A 25,156-nucleotide genomic window follows, 5' to 3' on the forward strand; every position below is an offset into this window, starting at 1 on the left:
GATAATATAATGTATTGGCGGTAGGAAGTAGACCTTCGTTTGACTTTCGCTTGTGACACTCGTTGATGTGAGCTGGCACCATAACCTCTTAATTCTTGTTTATTCTCTATAAAATGGGAATGATAATCCCTGTCTCAGGCTTCATTGGGAGGAATAATTGCTGTAGAGAAAAACATAGATAAACATGAGTTCATTTACGTTACAGCCCATGCTCTTACTATTTGTTCAAGGGTGGTTTTGGTTTTGCTGCTGCTATTTGTGGAACAAATGGAGAACCCAGCCTTTTCCAGCATTAGGAAGACTTTTTTTTTCCCCATCAACCAAAGGGAATGTGGTAATGCAGCAGAATTTTTAATGGTATGTTTATATTTCAGGGTTCAGAATCCTTTGGGTTTGCTTATCATATATGATTCTCTGACATTTAGCACCTACTTTGTCAGATGAGATAGAAGATTTAGCCCCCACACGTTGTTTTGAGGAATGCGGTAATTGAAAGCATGGCAAAGAAACCTAGAAAGTATAAAGATGCTGTTCCCTGGAGCAGGAAGGAGGGTAGAAGCCTTCACAAGTTGAAATTTCTAACTGAAAAAAAAATTTTTATTTTGATTTTTTAGAGAGAGAGAGAGGGACTGAGGGAAAGAGAGACAGAGAGGAGGGGCAGAGGGAGAGAGAGAATCTTATGACCCTTGAGATCATGACCTGAGCCAAAATCAAGAGTTGGATGCTTAACCAACTATGCCACCCAGGTGCCCCTCTAACTGAAAAATTTTCAAGTCTGATTATAGGTAGGCAGCGTGGCCTAGCCACAAAACTTTTACCATCAGACAGGATTTGAAGCTCAACTTGACTGTGACTGGCTCTTTCAAGAAACGAGTTGACCTTTTTGTTCTCATTTTGACCCTTTCATCGCATAAGGCAAGAGTGCTACTGCTGCTGGCAAGGATTATGGTTATTACGCACCTAGCAAATGATAGAGGTTTGAAACTGGTCATTACTGTTGTTACTCTTTCTATTCTTAGCTGTTAGATTATATATACCTAGGTGATTTTGTAAAAGAAGCCAAATATTTTCACAGCTTACAAAGAACCCTGGTTTAAGCACTTGCTTCTTCTCTCATTAAATCCTACCGCCTTTCCTGTTTGTCGGTCCCCGCTTCAGCGTAGTCGAGTAGGTGAGGATTTCCCCACTAGGTCAGCTTCCACCTGCTCTGGGCCTGGAGAAGGAAACTTGGAAGAAAATTGTAAACAGGTAGATTTTAAACTATGTACTAATTTGAAAAAAGACACTTCACTGCTTGCCTTTCAGATGATTAATACTGATTACCCTTGTCAAGACACTGAAAAGATTTTGAAGAAACCTAAAATTCGTATAATACTATGTGAGCGTGTGTGTGTTTGTGTGTGTGTGTAAATGTTTGTGTTTTAACGTGTTTTATGATTAACTCCCGGCCCAAAGAGATAGCTTTGTTGAGTGTAGACCTCTACCATACTTTAGCAGAGTAGTGAAGGAGAGATAGTAAATAAGAAATGTCTGAAGGTTTTGAGATACCCTTTCTTTGGTGATTTTCTGAAGCAACTTTAAGGACAATCCGGAGGGAGCAGTAATTGTTTCATAAATTAGAAAACTTCTTTTCCTCCCCAAGTTCGAGTTTTCCCCAATTAATTCCAGTGGTGAAGCATTTGTTGAAGCTTTCTTGATCTCCTGTCTCAAAGAATTCTTTTCTGCTTTCAAGGCAGTTGATAGCCCTGGGAGTTCTTTCCACACAGTGGGAGTGAGATTCGAAGGGCCTTTTTCCCCTCACCTACAAAATTCTCCTGTAAGGGTATGAGTGGGGATCCTTTCCTTGTAAGTTGCCATTTGATCTTGAAGTCAGTGACCCTAGAGTTGTCCATTAGAAAAAGTCAGCAGCAGCCTTGAGTGCTTTGTCTGGCTGTTTACTGGCCCTGCCTCTTGTGAAAGGCAGGAGTTCAGTGATGGGACAAGAAGAGTGGCGTACTCTGCTCTTTGATTCATTATTGCACGTGAGCTACGCTCCAGCCTCTTTTAAATGAATCTCTCCAATTCATCCCCATATTTGGAATTACTACGTTAAAGAGAGCGTATTGATGGTAATGATAACTATAACCCAGGTTTCTCCCTTGCTTGGATTCTAGTATTCTGACTTCTCACTAAGAGGGTTGTAGATAAAATATTTTAGGACCATAGCAGTCTCATTCCTTTTAAAACAGTGACATAAAATATTTTTGAAAGAACATATTTAAGTCATACTTTCTATCCATTTCTGGAGCTTGGCCATCATTAGAAAGGGTTTTACTTTGAAAACAGCATGACTGTTTTCCAAACAGTCCAAACTTTCCAAAGCGTGACTTTTGAAGGCTATATAAAATCATTTACATTTTATATTTTGGAAAATGTAAAAATAAATTATATCCATTTATATGTATAAGTCACCGCAAATGTACCATCTTTCCAACTAGCTATATTTTCAAAATTCCCCATCTTCCTGTTCGATTTCTTATCAAAATTCAACATTAAGGCTATTGAAAGAGAAGTTTCTTTAAAGGGCCAGAAGTTAAAGTCTGCTGCACCTTCTTTTCCCACGTGACTAAGAGTCCTTAGTAGCAGGTAGCCATGAATTAGCACAATTTCTAGGCAGCCCTGTTGTTCCTAAAAGATCCCACTAATTTTATAATTTCCTTCATGAAAAACCTCAAGTTAGTTTGTGGTGTTGGATATACTGTCATTCTGGGAAGAAATGAGGTTTTTTAAGTAAAGACAGTGGCATATTTCACATAAAAATATACTTTACAAAAATATACTGATACATTTTATACTTTTCAGATGTCATTGTCAGTCATTAAAAAATAATAAGTCCGTAAGCTTTCTTACTAAATTGGCAACATTTTTTCTCCCTGCTAAAACTCAAGTCTGTTTCTTTCTGTCTCTCTGAAGTGCAGCTTTTTCTGCATGCATTTTTTCCCTAACATCTAATAAAATGGTTTTTTAAATGCACAGGTTACCTTGCATGAGTTTTGGAATTTGCTCCTATACAAATATACAGATCATGTTAATATATATTACAGTGGTGGTGAAATAGATTCCTTCAGATAACTATTTAGAATGTTTCAGTAATGAAATGTAAAAATGTATATTTTAACACAATCGGTAGCTGTGTGTTTTGCCTCTGTCGTGAAAACACACAGACCACTTGGGATTTAATTTGACTATATTTGGAGGTCAAGGGAAAAAAGGAAGGATACTTTTGTCCAGTGCTGTGCTTAATAAATGCTTTTGATATGTCTAAAAAAGTAGTTTTTGATGCTGTAAAAGACATTCTACTGATATTTTAAATTTCATAATTAATTTTTATTTTTGGTTAAATACATTTGGGTCTCTGGATTTTCTTTTTTTTTTTCCTTCTCCAGACAAAAGTAATAGTTTTGCCTTACTGGATCCAGAATTAATTTTAACATTGTGAAAGCATTGTAATATTTTGTGGTATTTATTTCCAGAGCATTTCTAAGCAAATATATCTTTTGTAATACCCTATATCATGGAAAAAATATATTCAGAATAACTGCAATCCTAAAATTGAGTATTTTGAACAGATAAATGTATCCTTTCCGTCAGAAGATGTTCATAATGTGTTTTTCTTTCTTCTGACTCTCAGAAATTTCTAGGAAATGCCATTATTTACTTAAGTTTTCTCTTGGCATAGCTTTTCTAAATCAAAACCCTAGGAACTCATTCCTCAGGCATTTTTAAGCCCAGAGTGCCTGCTGCTACTTAATACCATAGAAAGCACATAACTTGCTGGAGAAACCTGAGTTTATTGGGCTGCTGTTGCTTCAGCTAACTGCTTTCCCACCTTGCTGCCAGAGTGATCACCAGCAGCCCTGCAATATATTGTCTCAGTTAATAAAGAAAAGTCGAGCATGTGCCAAAACACAGAAGAGTACGTTTTTAATTTGTACCATAGAAGTCTGGTTTGCTTCCCGTGGACCGTCTCCTCACTTCATAGGCGTAACAGTAGGAGTTCTCTGGGTGTATTTAAACTCTTTTCTAGAATTTCTTAGTGCCTCGGAGTAGGCTTGAGGAAAAGTGGTTGCTCAGATAACCCGTTGGCAGCTCATGGAGAACGTGTTCTCTCCAGGACGCACCTGGAGCCCTGTCCGGTTCCGACTCAGTAGAGTGAACTATCGCCCACCTTTTCATGTTCTTGGATTGCTTTATTTACGGATTTACCAGCTTTGTGCCTAGTGCTGGACAACACAGGAAAAGTCATTTATTACCAGCATGCTGTGGAAATCCAAGGCCAGGGTGTGAAGATGAAACTGGGGTGTATTTTCCAGATTGAAGTCAGGCTCTTTATAATTGATGATGTTATTCTCTCCAGATGCCTTTTGTTAGTATTTTTATGACAAAGGCGTCCTCTTTGTTTTTTTTTTTAATTTATTTTATTCATACAAAAACATTTTTGTAAAATAATTTTAATGAAAGTTTTGACCAAAAGACGCTATTGTCCATTACATGAATTAATAAGTGCTCTTTTTCCAGGCAGCACAAATTGTGCTGATCTCTCTGTTTGAATTGAACACTCCTGAATTTACCATGTTACTTGGTGCCTTGCCAAAAACATTCCAGGATGGTGCCACCAAACTCCTGCATAACCACCTCAAGAACGCTAGCAACACCAGTGTGGTGAGTGCTCGGTCACAGTTGGTACCTCTGTACCGGTCATGACCTCTGCGAATCCCTGGGCTAGACGTGCTCTGATAGAATGGCCGGCTTTCTTGTTCCCTCTTAGTGGATTGTGGGCATCCGGAGGGTGGGGGCCGTGTCTGATCCTGCCGTATTCCCAATGAATGAGTGAACTTAGTATTTAAATATGGCCTTTTTCTTATGTGAGATTGTTCAGTTAAATTTGTACTTGGTCACTTAGTCCTTTATTCACTGAGTGACTTACTTTCTTCGTATGTAAAGACAGAAGTGCTCAATTTGTGTCTGTTACTCTAGCACAGCTGACATCAGTCATTCAGCTTCCGGAATCCCTGTGTGACAGTTACCCATTTTGGGTGTATGTGCACTTAAAGTTGGCCTTAATGGGGGCACCTGGGTGGCACAGCGGTTAAGCGTCTGCCTTTGGCTCAGCGTGATCCCGGCGTTATGGGATCGAGCCCCACATCAGGCTCTTCTGCTATGAGCCTGCTTCTTCCTCTCCCACTCCCCCTGCTTGTGTTCCCTCCCTCCCTGGCTGTCTCTATCTCTGTCAAATAAATAAATAAAAATCTTTAAAAAAAAAAAAAAAGTTGGCCTTAATGATTCTTTAAAAAAAAAAGTCACCCTAATTGCACCAGTTTTGCCCTTTTATTTACATGTGTGTTAAAAAGCTAAGGGTGGGCGCCTGGGTGGCGCAGTCAGTTGAGCATCTGACTGGGTTTCAGCTCAGGTCACGATGTCATGGTTGTGAGGTTGAGCCCCATGTCAGGCTCTGCGCTCAGCATGGAGTCAGCTTGGGATTCTCTTCCCTCTCCCTCTGCTCCTGCTCGTGCTCTTGCTCTCAAAAATCAGTCAGTCAGTCTTTAAAAAAAGAAAGAAAGAGAAGAAAACCTAAGGGAAAGGGGGCACTGTAATCTGTGGTTAGCCCTTGAATAATGATGCTTATTCTGTTTTCACCCCAGGGCTCTCCGAGCAATACAATTGGCCGGACTCCCTCCCGACACACCAGCAGCAGGACCAGCCCCCTGACCTCACCCACCAACTGTTCCCATGGGGGCCTATCTCCCAGGTAATGCCATTTCAACAAAAGTGAAGGAACTAAAGCACCCTGGTGTCTGTCCAGCCTATTTCTAGGTTTTTAGACCAAGCTTATTAATACCAAAAAATGGATGGGAATCAGGAGACTGTGGTTTCTAGTCCTCACCCAGATCTTAACTGTATAATCTTAGGCAAAGCAGTTGACTTCTGTGGCGAAGTGGCCAATTTGTGCTGAATGTTCTTGGAGATTCTTCGGTTCTGAGCACTCCCTAGTAACTTAAAATTTTAAGACTAAATTTACATTTAATACTGTTTCACATAGAAACGATTTAGAAATGCATCACGTGTTCTGTAAGTGCTAGGAGCACCTGAAGGTATTTGTCATCTAAATAAATTCCCTGTAGTCAGTCTGCACATAGCCTGGGGCATAGTTGCTGTCATCATGAGCTCACGTCTGAAGCAGAGTGCTGCTCTGGAGAGGTATTAGGGACCTGAGAACTAAAATTGGATCAGCATTTTCAGACTTTTCGTTGGGACCATGCAAACATTGGCCTTAGAGAGTCTGAGACAGTGACTTAAAATAAGAAAAATGCTTTGTCTTGGGATCTTTAGGCTTCTCCATCTGCCCAGAGCCTTTGGAAGTCTCTGCATGGTGGCTTTAGTGACCCCCTAGCATGTGTTGGAGTCTGCCATGGCCTCACATAGAGTAGTGGCCCTAGAGGCCAGACTTCTTAGTGCCCGGACCTGTGAGGGTCATACATACTGTGTATGTTTGAAGTCCAGATCTTTGCAATCCCTGGCCACAAGGATCAAAGGGCTGTTCTTAAGGGTTGTTGACACCAAGATGATAAGAAAATACCAGAAGTACTGCCATCTTCCTTTTAAACGTTACCTCTTTGGTAGGAAAATATCAAAATATAAATGCCTTTAAATTTGTTTTAGATTTTTAAATGATCAAAAGTCTCCCCAAATCTTCCATCCTTACCAATAAATTTCTCTTTAGTTCTTCAAGTTGTCATATGAATATTTGGATCATATCAAATTTGTATTTTTCTCTTGGTGAAACAAAATATTTTATATACTTATAGTATGCTACTGTTTATATTGCCTTATTTCTAATCCACCCTAAATCCCCCTGATACTCTATTTAGGTAGAATGAAGAATGATGTCACGTCTCCAGGTTTGGTCTGTGTTGTGATTTTAGCAGGCTGTTAGAATTAGATAGTTGAGATGAGAAACAAATGAAAATATGTCTGACTTTCCCCAGGTGTGACTGAGGCTCAGCCAGCTGTTTTTTTTCGTGTTAATATCTGTATCTAAAGTATAGGACTTGTCTTAAATGAACAGCGTCCAGCATTAACAGTAAAATCAGAGTTCTCTTTCTCGGGGTGGAGGGTAGGGGCAGGATTTTGTGGAAAACTTGAATTCTCTGTAAATGGTTGCTTTTGTCTAGAAGTAATACTTCTGCACCATTAATTGGGAAATCTGCTCTTCCATCATACACACTTCTTATCTGTTATTTCATTATTAAGATAGCACATTCCTTAGGTAATAGTGTTTTGTTATTCTGTATGCTGCTAGTCTAAGTAAAAGACTGGTGAAGGCCACTAGTGTAATGCATCAGAGCGGAGAATTGGCTCAGTATTAATCTCCATGGATCCCCAGATTATTAAAAAGTTTATTTTTCCAAGTCCCCATTTACTTTTAGTTGGCCTGGTTTTAATTTTTACAGTCAGGGTTGCCGGTCGGTGGAAGAAATGAAGAGGTTTATTTCAATATTAATATCATTCTCAAGATTAAGGCCAAATGTGACCTAAATATTTTCTTGCTAACAAGTTCCGCTTTAGGGAATTATTTAATTGTGTGGTCTCTTTATTTTTTAAACGAATGTGCCCTTAGGGCATACCTAGCCAGATGGCCTTAGTCAACAACTTAATTAAACTCAGTAGAAGTGATTTTTCTCACAACTAAAACTGTCCAGAAGTAGGAAAAATGGCCTCCTGTCATTATATCACTGGGAATAGGCCACATACTTTCTCCAGGAAAATTATAAAAGCTATGAATTCTTGCATTAAATGGGAGAAATGACTAGGTTACCCCATTCCTGAGGAGATGATAGACAAGTTCTACCACATATAATCTCAGACGTTTTTCTGAGCAGTGCTCTTGAAGCATTTACTTTCTGTGAGCTGCCATTCTCTCGAATCATCTTAAACATACAATGTTAGCTCTTTTTTCTTAAGGGGAAAAGTTGTTACCAGTTATTTGTTTTCAATCTAATTTTTTTGGTATCAAAACAAACTAGTATTTTTTTAGTCCAGAAATTCTACACATGGTGTGTTAATAAGGAAATATTCTGAAATGACGAGCAGATCTAATTTGATAGTTAAAAAAAAAAAAAAAGCCCTAGTAAGGAAGTTGTTTTTATCAACCCAGTAGTCTTAGAGAAAATCATAGCTAGCATGTTAAACCTTTGTGAAACATTCCATTTATTGCTTTTTGTGTCTGTGTGTGTGTGAGGGAAGACTTACTCCTTATTCCCAGCTAGTAAACAGATACTACTGGGTATTGAGAGAGGAGATTTGTAACCTGGAGTTTTTCATCATTAAATACATATATATTTTTTAGCTCGTTTTGCCCAGTGTGATTTGTGTTAAATGAACAACAGAGTTGCAGAGGGGCTTCGGAGATCATGTCGTGTCCATTCCCTTTGAGATCAGAAAGTAGACGACAGCCCCCCCCCCCATCTGCTGTACATTCTTGGCAAACATGTTGTAGAGCAGAATGACACTAAATAGATAGCTACCCCTAGGAATAAAGGACAGTTTTAGGTGGATTTTGCAGTCCATTGCGTCAGAGGATCAAGATTTCCCATAGCAGCAAAGTGGGGATTAACTGCGAGACCCAGCCTCCCATAGGCGGTGGAGGTGGTAGTGCACCTGCCTTATGCTCTGCCTGTTAGCAGAGCTCTAGCCGAGATGGTCACCCTTGTTCCTCCTGTAACCTCCACCCCGACTCAGTGTGGGACTCAGAGAAGGTCTGTGGGCCCTCGTATGCCGTGGTGACCTCTCATCTCCACGCTGACTGACCTTACACAATGAGACCACAGCTGTCTTTGGCAGAGACTTGCTTAGGACCATGATGATTGCCAGCCTCAGGCAGTGCTGCTCCCTGGGAATGTGGTCTCTGATGCCACAGCTCCACCCTGGGCCTCAGGTCACGTTTCCTGCCAGGTCGGCTCACGCCTCTCCCAGTGGCTGTGGCTCCTCTGAATTGCAGCAGCTGTTGGAACTGTCCATCAGGGCCTTTGCAGGCCCAGGCCACTAAGTGACGTTTACGAAGTGAGGAGGGATGCCTGTGTTCTCAGATAAGTTTTATTTCTCGTATTAGGTGATATGAGTAGGGGAATTAGGTTTTTTTGAGACCTGGCGCCCTAGCCCTACAGTGGTGCTGTTACTTTTTCAGAAGGAAATTGCTGGTGGCACCCTCTGAACTCCCATCTGATCGGGTCCCCAGCCTCAGGGAGCACATCGTCCCCTGCTTGAGTGCTGTGGTCAGAGAGGCATGTTCTCGGAGTCTTCCTGCTGTAGTCCCTTGGGTCCCGTTTGAATTAAGGCTCAAAATTCCTTCTTTGGCTCTTTGTAAAACAATTGATTGCATTATCTGAAACTGAACGTCCATGCATATTTGTGTGGAAGTACTTGGAATGTCCTTCCCGGTGCAGACACACACACACAAACACACACTCACACTCACACACTCATACACTTGGAATCTCATGGTTTAAAAATGTAACACATGATCGAGAGGGGAAGGAATAAAACAGCCTTATTGAGGGCCAAACTGTACAACAAATTTTGTTCATTTTCTCTGTTTGATGAGGTATAAGTTTTGTTCCAGTTAACTTTGCCAGAGCTTGGTCAAGGAAAGAGGAGCCTGGAAGACACTTTGGAGGTAGTGTCTCCCAGTCCCCTCCCCCACCCCTCCCCGTTGCCTTGTTGTGTCTCTCTCTGACTCTCCTCTTCTGATCACTGCAGTCGGTTGTGGGGTTGGAGTGCCGATGGCCTATCGAAGCACCCACCTCCCTTTTCTCAGCCCAACTCCATTCCCACCGCTCCCTCCCACAAGACTCTCAGGCGCTCTTACTCTCCCAGGTAACAAGCTACCTGTTAACCTTGTCTGAGGTGTCACAATATTATTGCATTTCCAGGGTCGTCTCAGGTCTTTCGGAAAGCCTTTGGCATAGACGAGCAGGAGTAGAGCCTTGGTGAGAAGTGTGAGCGGGTGCGTGATCTCTGTCGACCTGCATGAGTACAGCTCCTGCTGTGTCACAAGGACAGAGGACCGTTCATCAGCTGACCTACTGTAGCAAGCCTTCTGGCCCAGGCAGAGCTGAGCCCCCAAACGGGCTGGGGCAGTGCCCTGAAGTCAAGGCAGGCGAGAGGGGCATGGTTTCCTTCGTATTCTTCTCAGGAGGACAAGGCAGTCCCTCTCAGAAGCAAGTGAGACCTGCCGTTTCCCAGACCGTACCTGTAGCGTTCAGCCCTGCTGTTGCCGATGTGGGCTGATTTCTTGCATAATGTACTGCCCTGTGTGAGAGTCAGAGGACACAGGCTCTGAAGGGAAGCCCCAAGAGGTGCGTTCTCTGCTGCATCTCACTGGCGTGCCCTGCCTCTAGGCAGGAGAGCAGTCGGGCTTCGCCCAAGCCCCTGGTTGAAGGTGATGAGGTTAACGAGTCTAGAAGAAGGGGTGGGGCTTCCTTCAGATTTAAAACAGATGGTAAATTGGTGAGACAAAGTAAGGTCCACGAATTGCTACAGATACCTGTTTGAGGGTCCCTTAGGGGATTATTTTAAAGGTCCAAAGATCCGAGGACCCCTTCCCTGGAAGCCTGTAATTGCACGAGCCTGGGACCGTCCAGCTGTCTTTGTGCTGTGTAAGATGAGTTTGTCCCTGCTGATAGGATAGGGTAAAAACAAAACCGAAAAAGGTCTGTACTTCTGAATGCCTCATAGCTTTTGCAGAGATTTACATTCCTACTTTTGTGTCCTCAGCTCAGTGGAGCTGTACGTTATTAATATAGTCAGCTAAATGTTTTAACAGCATCTTTCTTTGGAAACTCTTAGAGCTTTAAAAGTAACTTCTCAGGTGTACAGAGAATCCTGTAATGACTGTTTCTAGATACACAAGGTTAGGGCAAGGACACAGCAATAACATGACAGCTGCTGTCGTCAGTGTTAATAAGGCATGTCACCATACTTAAACTATTTTTTTTAAAGATTAGCCATACCTCAAAGTAGAAGTCCCATTTATTGCCTGTGTTCCAGTACACTGACCTGTGTGCCCTAATGGGCACTAAGCTTCACCCCCAGCCACTCTTTCCCATCCAGCCATCAAGACCCCCTCTGGTGGGCACTTCGTTTCCAGAATCATCTTTCACACGTGCACAATAACACAGCTAATGCTAGCAAATACCCATTTCTGTTGACCATCGGATGGAGAGAGCGTTGACAGACTTTTACATTTAGAAAAACCCATCAGTTACCTACAAATAAGAGGAAATCCTTGTCTCTTTGCTTTCTGCCAAAACCATATTGATTGCATGACAAGGAATGATTATATATCCTCATTCCATTCCTGGTATCTTTTCCCTTCAAAATGACAAAGAGGAAAATCTCAGAAGGCAAACTTCCTGTCTCTCCTGTCCGCATTCTTAGAGACCTGACCTCATGCACCTCCCTGTCCACGATATGGATCCTTTACAGCAGGGCAAGGTCAGAGCTCTATTCTGCCTCAGAATTGGATGACGTGGCCTGACCTTGCGTCGGTGACTGTTGACTGATTGAGCAACTCGTCCTAATCTAAAGAATCCTAAGGAAACCTTTCTGGGGTCTAATCGCAGTATTTACACAAGACCAGGAGCTGGCCTTTAACCTAGAGGATTATGTCTCTGAGCTAAAACAAGACAGAGTATGGGGACAGGTGACAGACCAGGGTGTACCTAAGCAACCTCTTCTATTAGGTAAAGCCGCCCCATCCCTCTTGCCATGCTCCCTTACGTTCTGCCAGCCAGGACCGTGGCATCTGTGATTCCCCAGTGACCGCTCTCATGGGAATTTCCTTTTCTACCCCTACAAAATGAGGGCTCATAGGCATTGATTTGGGGGGGGGGAAGCCAAAACAAGAACTAGCAAAGAACGTAGCATTACCTGTTTCCTGTTAGAGAAAAACGATGCTGTCCCTCACCTGGAGCTCACAGTTTTAGCTTCATACCAAGGAGATACTTCAGACCTCAAGCTAGTGAGTCCAAAAGAAGTGTCAGCACAGATTGTACTTGGCCATGCATGTGTACTCCTAATTATTCATTGAAAGTAAGAAGGAGGAACATTAACTGGCAGGATCCTTTTGGTATTTTGGAAGGAGGCTACTTGTAATGCTGAAGTTCTGTGTACTGAAGTGAAATATTTTAAGACCACTCAGGTTACGAATAATAAAATAAATTATGTGAAAGCGAACGTTATCTGAAGCGACATATGGAAAATAATATTGTGACATCCCTTAAAAAGCTGAACGTTCCGCCAGACTTCCTCTTGTCCATCTGTCATTCTTTCTGTTTTTTTTTTCCTTTTGCATGGGCTATGCTATTATTTTTGGTTGTTGTGATTAAAAGTATTTTAAGGCATCTTTTTACATCTCATATGCATATTTTTTTGTTTGAGTCATATTCAGTTTTTATATATAAAAAATAGTGTACTGGCCAGATGTATAAATGCCTTTGTTCCCACATAAGTGGTATTGTGGTGTTTTAGAAAGGAGGGGCTGGGAGCCCCTGTGCTCCTCGTGCTTTCTTCACATTAAAGGGATGTTGCCTCATGGACAGATAACCTGATGAACTTAGCAGGGGTTGAAATCTTGAATCCTATTCAAGTGTTTTATTCTACCTACCTCCTGTCAGTATATACATGGAATTTTAGCTGTAAACGTGTTCATTCACATTTCTTTGGTGTTTGATGCCAGAGCCAGTCTTTGAGTTGGCGTGTATTTTTGTGAACTCTCCAAGTACAGTTGGAGTATGGATTTTCTTTCATTCATCAGAAAAGAAGAATGGGTTCTATCTGGGCGAGTGTTGCAATTTTAGGTAAATAGCTCCCATCTCTGAAGGGTGAGTTCAGATGCTGTGCCCCAGCAGAACCTATCCAGCCTTGGAAAACACTTGGATCATTACAACCTTGAGCCAGTAGAGGTCTGGCTACTCCCAAGTGAGAACTGTCCAAATCTTGTCCTCCTCATCTGCCCAGACCTTTAAAAAAAAAGAGAAGAAAAGGTGGGGAGCTGCGGTCTTCGTAAATATTCCTTGTTTTTAAGCTGCAGGAATCTTAACCACTTGTGAGAGCGTGAAGGATTGTTGTGTTGCCCGTAGGAAAGGTTCCTGCCTGCGAGGTTCAGTTCCTTCTCTTGAAGATGGAAAGAGTGCTTTTCTTTAGTCTTTATAGTGTTGTCGAATGCTTACTTGTGTACAGCCAAGGACTCTCTGACTGTCCCCTAGCCATCCTCAGGATAGCTCAAGACTTCCTGTAAGTTCAGTTAGACCGACTCATCTGATCGTCTCTTGACATTTTCTTGAAACAAGTGACACTTAAACTAATGTGGGTTTTTTGACTTGCCCTTGGTCGACTGTCACTTCTTGTCTTGCTTTCTCGATGCTGTGCTTTATGCTGTGCTTGTCTGTGATATTCTTGGAGAGGGACCGTGGTGGGTTTTGTTCTCAGGACCCACTTCAGTGCACTTTTCAGCCCTCTAAAGGCTGCTTGTTGACACACTGCATTACACCCGAAGGCTGTGTGGGATTTTTGCTCTGTTTCGTGTTTCGCTCTGTGCAGCCAACTAAAGGAACAATAGTTGACATCACTTTTCTGTAAGGGACAAATATTTCTTGCTTTTTGAAATACTTTCAGACATCCATCTAGGAATGTGACTCTCCTCTGTATAAGATCTGTTTTTATTATAAAACACATAAACATAAGCATGTTGGAAGAGTTGGTATTCACAGCAGGCCCCTGGGTTAGAGGGCACGAGAGGTGGTCGGGAGCCCTTCGGTAGGGTGGATCTGACTTGGAATCGTTTTTGGATGTAGGATTTTATTTCACAAGTTTCTAGTCCTGGTAAGCATAACCCCGTCCTGTGAGGTCATTTGCTTTGTCCTCTGAAACCTGCGTGTAATACTAGCTTTAGTTTGAAACGCCCGTTCCTCTTAATCTGTTTGTACATTTGAGACCAGTAACAACCAGACTCCTTGTTTCCATCTTCAAGATATGAAAGTTATTTTTCCACTTTCATTATCGTGCATTGTCACCAGTTGTCACCCTTTGAGTTCTTGCATTTTCGTGGTTTTTGCTGTTCCCCACTGGTTCTTACCGAATGCCGATGTAATGTGTTTGGGGCCTGGTTTGACAAAGAACACAGATAATTGTCCAGTGGTGGCGCTCTAACAGAAGGTGTCTCCTTTTCATTCCAAGTCACTTACAGACACAAAACTGTTATCACACCTTACTCCATAAACCATTGGAAGTAATTTACGCCCATATCTCAAATTTATTCATATGCTTCAATTTAAGAAATACACTATTTTTGATCTTTAGCATGCTGGAGTATGATACAGAGAACCTGAACTCTGAAGAAATTTATAGTTCTCTGCGTGGAGTTACGGAAGCCATTGAAAAGTTTAGTTTTCGAAGCCAAGAGGATCTGAATGAGCCAATTAAACGAGATGGCAAGAAGGACTGTGATATTGTAAGTATCCCCAGGCTAGCCGAGACTGATATTTCGGTTAAGTGAATACTGAACTTCATCATTATTTTTATCTTATAGTTAGAATATTATCTTAAGAGGCCCAAGGCAACTTTATAAAATTTTGAGTAACCCTTAGCTGTCTGTGAAAAATGTAAACTACCTTTTTCTCCCTTTGTTTGCTTTTGTGTATCCTGGACATATTTTTGTTCTTGTGACATGGTAAAAATAATAGGCCTGAATTAGACACTATCGTGGCTTTCCGGGAGCTCTAGTCTCACACAGAAGCAGGCAGATCAGTGGGAAATCATTGTGCAATGGGGAGCGCTCAGGGCTCAGTACTGAAGAACACACTGGGCCAGTCTTGGGGCTCCTCAGGAAGGGACAGCGGGAGAGATGGTTGCAGCCTCGGAGCTGCATGAAGCAAAGGGTCAAAGGGAGTTTGGACAGATAGTAGGGGGGGCCCTGTGAGAAAGCAGAGGGGTGGCAGTGGGCATGGCATGATTTCCCTTTGCAGGTGGCTGACGGGGAGAGAGTGAGCGTATCGTGTTGGTGGTGAGGTTTGGGGAAGACCACAGCGGTTGGCTCAGGGAGGGCGCTCATACCCAAGGGACTTTTCCATCAGTGTCTTGATTTTACTCGGGTCACTGGAGAGTCTTTGAAGGATTTTTAACCAGGGAAGTGGCATGGTAACACTTAGATTTTAGAAAGATTGCTGTCACTCCAAGATGGAGAATGACTCTGGAGGAATAGCGTTGGGTAGGGCATGAGCTGAAATACTGGAGTCAGAAATCTCTGCCTAGGACTCTTAAGTGCTGGAGCAGTTCAGTGAGCTAATATCCTAGAAGGAGAGGAAAAAATGTATGTCAGCCCCTTTGGAACATAGTAAATTCAGTTTTGAATATATGTGACTTGAGGGACCTGTGGAATATCTGAGCATATGTATCCCATAGGCCTTTGCAGATACTAGTCTGGAGTTTAGGCTGGCTGTTCAGGCTGGGGATAGATATTTAAGAGGCACTGACTAGTTGCTTGATGATAACTAAAAAGTGAGTGAAATCAACCAAGTAAAGGGTAAGGAAAACCCTAAGGAGCATCAACACTAAGAGAAAGATGGAAGAAAAGGAGTTGGAAGAAAAGCTACTGGTTATTGTGTGGGAGACCAGGATAGTGTGGTGTCAGAGAATTTAAGGGAAACTTTTGGGAAGGACATTCTGGCCAGAGACAGGGATCAGTAAGATGTGGAGTGAAAGGACTCCATTGGAATTTTTTTTTTTTCCTATCTGCATTAAATATGGCGAAATGGAAATTGAATTGTTGAACAGCTTCGAAATTCAACATCTTAGCTGCTTGGTGACCAGAGTGTTAGCAAAGAAGCTGGAGTGAATATAAAAATGCATTAAGTGGAAAGATTTGGGAACCAGTATGTGTCTTTGGCTTGATAAGTGACATCCGTAAGGATTCATCCGTAAGGTTGAATGTCAGATCTACTGGGAAGACGATTCCCAAAAGCAGAGCTGAAAGCATTCAACATGTGGGAGAAAGTCACTCATCCTGAATGAGTGATTACAGAAATACAGTAAACATAACTTTGAGGTTCCACTTTACTTCTGAATTGTTCCACTTTGTTTCAGGTAGAAATTAAAATATTGAATGCAAATTCTTCCACTTTGTTTCAAGTAGAAATTAATATATTTAATGCTAGAAAGGATGTAAGGAACTAGTATAATATTGGTGTCATGGGAACTTGATACAGTTGCTTTGGAGCTTAGTAAATTATATTTAGCATAAGTGATTTTTTTTTTTAAGAGGAAAAATGCTTGAGCGGTGGTTGTGGGGGCATAGATCGGGGGTGAAGGGGCAGAGGGAGAGAGAGAATCTGAAGCATGCTCCACGCTCAGCTCGGAGCCCAAGATGGGGCTTGATCTCATGACGCTGAGATCATGACCTGAGCCAAAACCAAGAGTCAGACACTTAACCGACGGAGCCACCCAGGCACCCCTCGGCATAAGTGATGTTAAGTTTCATGTCCTTTATCCAGTAATCTAACTTTTGGCAATCTACGCTAAATAACAAACTCAGAAAAAGGAAAGAAAGTTATTACTTACAGTGTAGTTTATCTCAGCATTATCTATAACAAAAACCAGAAACATTAAGAAAGGAGGGGGAATAGTGGAAGGGGAATAGTTGAGTAAATCTTATTAGAACACAAATGGAAATGATGTGAGTAAACGTTGTGGTTACAAACACTATTTACATGGGACATTCTTACACTGCGAGGAGAACAAAATATATGGGAGTGTGTACTCTGTGATTCCCACTCCGCACAATCTGTGGGAAGAGAAGAATGGGGATAATACGCAAGTTTAAAAAGCAAGATCTTTTGTTTTGGTTTTTGTTAAAAGTGATTAGAATTAAGATAGTTTAGCTTTATTTTTAAAATGTCTGAAGTTTTTTAAACCCTTTCTCCTTTTCTAAGTTCTTTCATTATAATAATACGTGTTTTACTTTGAGAAGAGAGTTACAAGGAGAAAAAAATTAAATCTTGCATGAATCATCTTCCTACCATGAGAAAAGCCCACAGTCTTATTTTGTTCATGTCTAGCCATGTATTATATATCCTTTTGACATCTTAACAGTTAGCAAAAAATCTTTTTTGGTGGTGTTAAAAACCAGATCCATCCCAGCAGTTCCACTAGGTGTATGTCCAAAAGAATTAAAAGAAGGGGCCAGAACAGACACTTGCACCCCAGTGTCCATAATAGCTTCCTTCATGGTAACCGAACAGTAGAGAAGCAGCCAAGTGTCCACCAAATAAATGGATAAACAGAATGTGATATATGTATCCAGTGGAGTATAATTCAGCCATAAAAAGGAATGTAATATTCACACACGTTACAACATGGATGAACCTTGATTAGGTAAAGTGAAATAATCCAGACACAGACAGACAGATGCTGTATGAATCCACTTACATGAGGTACCTCGAGTAGTCAGATTCAGAGACAGAAAGTAGAATAGAGGTGCCCAGGGCCAGGAGGGGTGGGGAGTTATTATTTAATGGGTATAGAATTTTAGTTGGGGAAGATGAAAAGGTTTGCCCAACATATAATGTAGTGGTCATGGTTATACAACATCGCCAGTATCTTTAGTGTCACTGCATTGTACACCTATGTATTAAATGATTAAAGTGACTATGTAAATTTTGCCACAATTTTAAACTGGCTTTTTTTTTTTTGGCCACAATTTTAAAAGATGCATAAGCACAAAGTGAAAGAGCTGTCTCTTGTCAGCAGCACAAGTCAAACGCATGGCACAGCAAACACCAGTGTGGTTCAGGTGCCTGGAGATGGCTCTGCCATCGTTAGAGTCAGATGGTGGGGGTGAGGAAAGTGAGGGTGTTCTTTGTTCCCACGCTCGCTTGGTTATAGTGCCGTCCTGCAAAGGGAGCCAGACAGGCTGGTTCTCCTCAGGAGAGAGGACCCCCTGGGAGTGAGGCGGGAGTCAGGAACATGACACAAGGCCAAAGGACACCAGGGGTTTAATTTGTTAAGGACAAGTCTCAGAATATATTAGGAAGAAAAAGTTTCAGAAAATAGCAACAAAGCCTATTCTCTGACCCAGCATAAAGCCCAGCTGAGAGTCACAGGTGTCCAAAGGTTGATGTGCCTCTTGGATGCGGAGTTCTCCGTTGCTAGAGACGAGTGAGTGTTGTGGAGCTCTGGGGGAATATATACAAGGCTAGATCTCCTGGATGGTTGGGCTGCTTTAGATCTCGTGGTGATCGGGGGAGCGTCCAGCATTGGTGTTGTGCCAAGGCGTCACTGAGAAAACCCTGCTGTTCGGGAAGAAAGTGGTGCGAGGCAATGCCGGCACACGAGATTCCTGGAGGAATGTTTGAGTACAAGTCACCACCAAGAACAAAGTAAAACAGCCTTTACATGTAGATGAGTGAATGACGGGGTGAAAGGGTAAGCGTATTTGGTTCCCGTTAAGGTAGTTTATGAATTAAATGTTAGTAGATTGAAATCCTAGGAACTATCCTTTTGTCAGTGCCCAGATTTCAAGTGTGAAATCTGGCTCTCCTAATACTTCTGAAAAGTTACAGAGTTTGTTAAAAGTCCTAAAAAGGAACCAATTGTGTGCTGCAGGTGTCTCGTGATGGTGGAGTTGCCTCGCCTGCCACTGAGGGCCGGGGAGGCAGCGATGTGGTGGAAGGAGGCAGAACAGCTCTGGATAACAAGACGTCCCTCCTCAATACCCAGCCTCCGCGCGCATTCCCAGGGCCGCGGGTGCGAGACTACAATCCGTACCCCTACTCCGACACCATCAACACCTATGACAAGACAGCCCTGAAGGAGGCCGTGTTTGATGATGACATGGAGCAGCTTCGAGATGGTTCGTCTTTCTTTGCTTGATTCCTCCCCACCCCCCCCCACCCCTGCCGCATCCCAAAGTGCTTTCTGTTGGGCTTTCTCCTCTTGTCAGAGCAGCTCTGGGACGACAGGGCAAACCCTAATGGACATACTGGGTCTGTTCTGAGTAGGCGCTTGCTCAGCTGCTGCTTACTGAGCTCCCACCACATGCTTAGGCATGGAAGGCACAGCCGTGAGCAGAAGTGTGCACAGCGTCTGGCCTCCAGAAGCTTACAGCCGCCTCACAGAGGCCGTCGTGAAATAGGAGTCACACAGCTCACTAAACTTGGAGCTGTGACACTGTGCAGCGAAGGTAGGTCAGCTGTGCCCATGAGAGAAGGCTTCCCCGAGGAGCCGGGGCCTGAGTGGAGGTCGGAAGCATGTGCTCCCTGCTATTGGGGAGCAGATGCGCCTGCCGTGCCCTCTCCCAGCCCTGAGCTGTGGGAGTACCATCCTGTAGCAGCCACTGAGAGGCTCCCTTCTTCTGTCACCAGCGCTTTAACCGGGTCTTCCTGGAGCTGCTTTGGGCTGACTTCTGTCCTGTGGTTTGGAGAGAGGGAATCTAGCATATTCTAAGCTCCTGGCGTTACCATGTGCTTGCTGCTTAATTCAGTGTTTTACCTGTATATTTAATGAGATAGAGGGGATTATTCCCATTTCACAGATCAAGAAAGTAAGGGTTTTTGGAAAGGTTAAATTACTTGTCCCAAGTATACTTGGCATGGAACAGAACTAGTCTGCTGTCTTGTTTTGTTTTCTGACGCTTGTGTTAAGACCAGTGTCTATTACTGAGTAATAAGTGAGTCAGGTATGCGTTGGTATGATGGTATTTTTATCAGGAACTTAATTGTTTCCTTTTCACCTGACTGTCATATTCACTTGATAGTCATTTTTTTAAAAATTATATATATATCCACTTTGTTTCCAAGCCTTTTGTTTTGTGTTTTTATTTTGAATGGAGAATTAAATCAGAACCCTAAATTAGAACTCTAAACAGTTAGCATTCACTGTGTGTCATGAAGTGTGTAGCTTGCTGGGGACAAGGAGGCAAAGGAGACACAGTCCCTGGCCTCAGAGAACTCAAGGCCTGTCAGGGGAAACAGACTTATCACAATGGCCCTGGAAAGAGGGGCGTGCCACACTAGAGCAGATGCTGGTTTTAGTGGGGACACACAAGAAGGAAGACTGTGGGGCGCCTGGCTGGCTCCCTGACTCAGTTGGCAGAGCATGTGACTCTTAATCTCACAGTTGTGAGTTCAAGCCCCACGTTGGGTGTGGAGTCTACTTTTAAAAAGAAGAAGGAGGAGAAAGAGGAAGAGATCAGACAGTGATGGGATCCTAAGACAGCAGTGAAGTCCTTCAGTCGTTTGAAGGCACATGCCCTGGCTATTACTTGCTGATTACCGGTGGGTAGCAGTTCTGTAACTTCCCAAGGAATCCCAGTGTGTGTTTCCTGGGATGTACACTAGTGGTATGTATGATGGTTATTGTGAATTGCACTTTGGAGGAGTAGAGGGCTATTTCTTCTCTTTGCTCACAGAATTGGTATGTCATTTAACTTAACCTGTTTGTAGGTCTCATTTAAGAGAACAGAAATTGGGGTGGGTGTTCGTTGATCACCAACTGTATAGTAAAAGCCTCAAAGAGAAAGGTGGGAATTCCGCGGAGAAAGATCGAGTTCTTTAACATTTCAAACTTCCTGTGTATGTGTTCTCCTACCTTAGATGCTTTATAAAAAAGTATGCAAATACAAATATAAGTAATTTCTAATGATTTGTCTTTGCTGTTTCATCCTTATTATTGGAAGGGAATGTTCAGAGTTGAGGTCTCTTGAAAGAACCAGGGAAGAGAAAGGATGTCTTCCATGGTTGAAGTCCCTGCGAGTAATTTTGCTAGTGATCTTGGCAAGTTTAGTCTATAAATAGACAGTCCAATAGAATAGTCTAAACATCTTGATTAGTATTTGTTTGCTGTGCTGATTACTAAGCACTGGACATTCGGGCAGGGAAGGGATGGATGTCAGAGGATCAGGTGTGACGGTGAGGAGGGCCCCGAGGAAAATGTGCGTGCTTCCCTGGGTGTGATAGCGGGAAGGGACTGTCCAGTGGTGGCCTGACTTTGTGCTGCTGTGGTGGGAATAGACTTGGGAGAAAGAAGACCATCAAGGAGGGACTATTAGATGGTTCTTCCTGTTTGTCTGAAATAGGAGGGGGCAAAAGATGGTAAGGAAGGGTAAAGACGTTGATATCGGTACCTAACGCCTGCTCTCATATCTCTGTTTTCATAGTTGGGGAGGTGGTCTGCTGACGGTGTAGGGAGTGAGGTGGTTCAAAGCAGGGTCAGAACATGGCAGCAGGGACGGAGGAGAAGCTGCCTCTGGGAGAGCAGGGAGCCGGCGGAGGGGAGCTGAGCGTCCCCAACCGGGGCTTCCCTTGTGAGGTGACTAGTCTCGGTGTCTCTCCAGTGCCCATTGACCATTCTGACTTGGTGGCCGACCTTCTGAAAGAGCTGTCCAACCACAACGAGCGGGTGGAGGAACGGAAAGGCGCCCTGCTGGAGCTGCTCAAGATCACCCGGGAAGACAGCCTGGGCGTCTGGGAGGAGCACTTCAAGACCATTCTGCTCCTGCTGCTGGAGACGCTCGGGGACAAAGACGTGAGGCACTTTCCTCGTCCTTCTGTCTCCCCCCTTCCCGGGGGACGGGTTACTGCGTCCTGTTCTCCTTGAGTTTGGCTTCAGCTTTACTTTCTGTATCGTGCCTACTGTTTATGTCAAAACATTTTTCAGGTGTTTTCTGAGCACCAGTTAGTGAGGTCATGTTTTGGTGCTGAGACAGGCCCCATTCCTAGCTTATTATATGCAAGTTTTTTCTGTAATTGGGTTTGTAGGACCTGAGGGAAACTTGTTTCTGCTTCAGGTTACATTGTCTAACACAAAATTTCTTATGACTTTGTTAGCGTGGAATGTTTTTTTTTTTTTACAATGAGCTTTTTTCTGTGTGAGTTTTATGTTTCATGTGTAATTGAGAAAGAGACAAGTTCATTTTTTAAAAGGCCCTACTAGATGCTGCCTTCCATGAAATTCCGTGTAGGTTCAGCCCTGCATATGTGAGCAGTTCCAGTCATCTTCATTGGTCAAGCAACAAGTTCTGGAAGTGTGGGTTATTTTCTGTTATCTTCTATTATTATTTATAAAATGAACCCTCTTCACACTGTGACATTTAAATGTGGCCAACGAGGCATTTGTGCCATGCCTGGTCTGTAATCCACACATGGCACCACGTAGGTGACTCTGACAGAAGGAGTAACCTCGTCGGAGCCCTGCCCTCTCCCATCTGTGCGCTGGTCCCTTATATGGAGACAGCAGTAAATGTTGGGAATTGTCTGATTCCTAGAAGTAAAAGTCCATCTCTGTACTGGGCTTTGTGTGGGCTGACAGAAACAGCAATGAAGTGGGTGTGGTGAAGAGCTCAGGGGCAGGACCGAGTGGATTTGGAGGAAGCTCAACACAGCTCACAGTAAAAGTCACGCTCAGGGTCACGTTGATGGTGACTTTGTTGGAAGATGGGTGCACATGGGGCTGGGGAGTGTCATGGTGACTGATTTCTTTCTGATGCTTTGGGTTAATGGTTTGGTGCAGGGGTGAGTACAGATAGGAGGGCAGTGACGAAAGGGCAGTATTAACTTCCAACAGGCTATCGGCTGCTGAAGCCCATCTGCTTGGTCAGGCGTTGTTGGGAGATGAAGTGATGTCATGTAGAGGGCAAGTGGATGGTGTGTTAGTGTGTGAACTGTACAGATGAGCGACGAAGAACCAGGATGTACTCTTCAGCTCTGTTTGGTGTAAACCCCATTTTCTTTTATTGAGATTAGGAGTCTGTTTGAAATGGCTTTCCTCCAAATAGTGAGACTCCGGCCTCAGACAGCTCGAGGCGTGTACACATTCCCCTCCGCTGTGATCTCATCACACAGAAGGTTGGGAGTAAAGACAGGTCTGTGGCTCTTAGTCTGCCTTATTGCAGGTCGTTTTGATGAGATGGTTAGATGCTTTTTACCCGTTCTTTTGTACATTTTATAGAAGGGTACTTTGCATATCTAAGCCTCAGGAAATCTGGAAATCCCCCAGGAGATGGATAATGAACTTAGATGTATCGTCCTCATTCGGTCTCATTTGGTCCTCATTTGGCTCATTCCAGAAACCTTCACGAGGTCCCTCTTAGATGCTGGGCCTTAGGAATGTCAGTATAGGCATAGCACCTGCCTTCTGGAGCTGGCCCCTCAGCCTGTGCCACTTAAGCTGTGTGACCTGTGTCAGGGTGCTAGTGGGGTGCCAGGGAAGCACAGGGCTGGGTGCTTGGCCCTGCCAGACACTGTTGGCTGGCATGTTCATTGAAGCACTGGGTAGTGTTTGCTAACGTCTTCCTCTCCTCTTGTACTCCAGCATTCCATCCGAGCGCTAGCATTGAGAGTTTTACGGGAAATTCTGAGAAACCAGCCAGCAAGATTTAAAAACTACGCCGAGCTGACCATTATGAAGACTCTGGAAGCCCATAAAGATTCCCATAAGGAGGTGAGCCAGGCCTCTGGCCTAGGAGTGCTGAGCACACGGGTCTGGGGGTGTACTGCGGATATGGGAAGAGATGAGTGTGGTTCACTGTGCGTCCTAAGACCGGGCGTTGCTCCCTTTGAGCTTGGCCTAGGCCTGATATAGGGTGAAGATCCCACTGGTGGTGTGACGGCTGAGCCTAGGTGCAGTTGAGGGCCTGGTGCCACTTGGTTCCCGACTCCCTTTCCACCTGTACAGAAACTGACCTGTTCGCTGACCTGTCCCAGAAGAATTTCCCAAGTCAGTGGTTCCCATTGCTGTGGCCAACAGAAGGGGGGTATAGGAGGTCTGCCATATCCTGGTGGCATTTGGCACCCACCAGACTGGTGTTGGGAGATTGAGGTTGGCTTGGGAAACACCTATATGCCAGTGCTGGCACCAGCTCTTCCTTGTTCCACAACTTCAGACAGGTTCTTTCAGCTTCCAAGTCTCAGTGTCCTTGTGTGTAAGATAGAGGTGGATACGGTCACAGTTTCTTGTGAGAATTAAATGAGACAGTCAGTGAGGGTTCCAGGCCTAGTGCGTGTCGACAGAGGTGCTGGCCCACGTCAGTCTTCCTATCTCTCCTGCCCTCTCATCGTGCCCCTCTCTGCAAGATCCGGATGAATGCAGGCAGTCATGTCATGCCCCTCCTACTAGCTCCTGAACATGTAAAATGCTAGGAAACTGTCCTGGCACCTCAGATGCCTCCCAGAGAGCCAGGAGGACGTGTTTCTGTGCCCTGCACACTTACAGCCAGCCTTGACTGGACACTTGGTAAATCCTCATCCACTGGCTTCCTCAATTGTCCAGCCCCCATGGCTCACCGGTCCTTTGAGTGTCTAGAGACCTACAGAAAAGAGTGGCCGGAGCTCTCCTAAATACAGGTGATCTCAGCAGCACCCTCCGATAGAAGGCACTGTGGAAGGTAGGGCTATGTACTTAGAACTTCAGAAGACTTGAGTGGGTTTGACCCCCATGAGACATAACCCCTTGCTCAGTTCAGTCTCTCGGCTCCCATGTGACTCTCATGAGCACACTTACGGATTAAGGGAATTGCAGGGAGAGCAGTTCTTATATGTCTGCAAAAAGAATCCGGACCCTAAATCATGGTTTTTCTCTGTTTAGCAGTTACGTGGCTGCCAAACAGTGACAGGTCTGGCCTCCTGAAATCCGCCCCACAATAGCAGACTCAGCAAGGGTCGGCGTCTCGAGCTCTGTCTAGGCATCTCCACCTGATGGTCCTAGGACATCCTGGGTTCATAAGGGATAGGTGTGTTTTCAGACGAATACCGTATACTTCCGAAATCTGGCTTGGTGGTTTGATAGTGAAAACCACTCATGTTTGAACAGAACACTTTCCATTTACCATAACTTATTTAAAAAATGTGAGGACCACATGAGCTAATACAGTCAACACCATTACTCCTGAGCGAGGAAAGAGGGTCCAAAAAGTGCTGTAATTTGTCAGGTGATGTGTGGCAGTTACTGGCAGAACCAAGACGTGAAGCAGGTCGTGTGTCTCTTTTAAGGGGCAACTGGCCTGGGGTTGTGCTGCCTTTTTTTCTTTTTCTTTCTTTCTTTTTTTTTTTAAACCACAGTAGCTTCTCCT

At 43.7% G+C, this 25,156-nt stretch overlaps 1 protein-coding gene across 17 annotated transcripts in view; it reads left to right on the forward strand.

Moving 5' to 3' along the window:
- CLASP1 (cytoplasmic linker associated protein 1) overlaps window positions 1-25,156 on the forward strand; it is a 264,159-nt gene that overhangs the window by 214,972 nt on the left and 24,031 nt on the right. For all 17 annotated transcript variants that reach the window (XM_019802321.2, XM_034654388.1, XM_034654392.1 and 14 more), the window contains 6 exons: window positions 4,558-4,701; window positions 5,682-5,788; window positions 14,398-14,548; window positions 18,697-18,943; window positions 21,425-21,615; window positions 23,401-23,529. In XM_019802321.2, coding sequence (XP_019657880.1) covers window positions 4,558-4,701; window positions 5,682-5,788; window positions 14,398-14,548; window positions 18,697-18,943; window positions 21,425-21,615; window positions 23,401-23,529 — 969 coding nt within the window. The remainder of the gene's footprint in view (window positions 1-4,557; window positions 4,702-5,681; window positions 5,789-14,397; window positions 14,549-18,696; window positions 18,944-21,424; window positions 21,616-23,400; window positions 23,530-25,156) is intronic.

Source organism: Ailuropoda melanoleuca, chromosome 2, assembly GCF_002007445.2.
Source record: "Ailuropoda melanoleuca isolate Jingjing chromosome 2, ASM200744v2, whole genome shotgun sequence".
Lineage (NCBI taxonomy): Eukaryota > Metazoa > Chordata > Mammalia > Carnivora > Ursidae > Ailuropoda > Ailuropoda melanoleuca.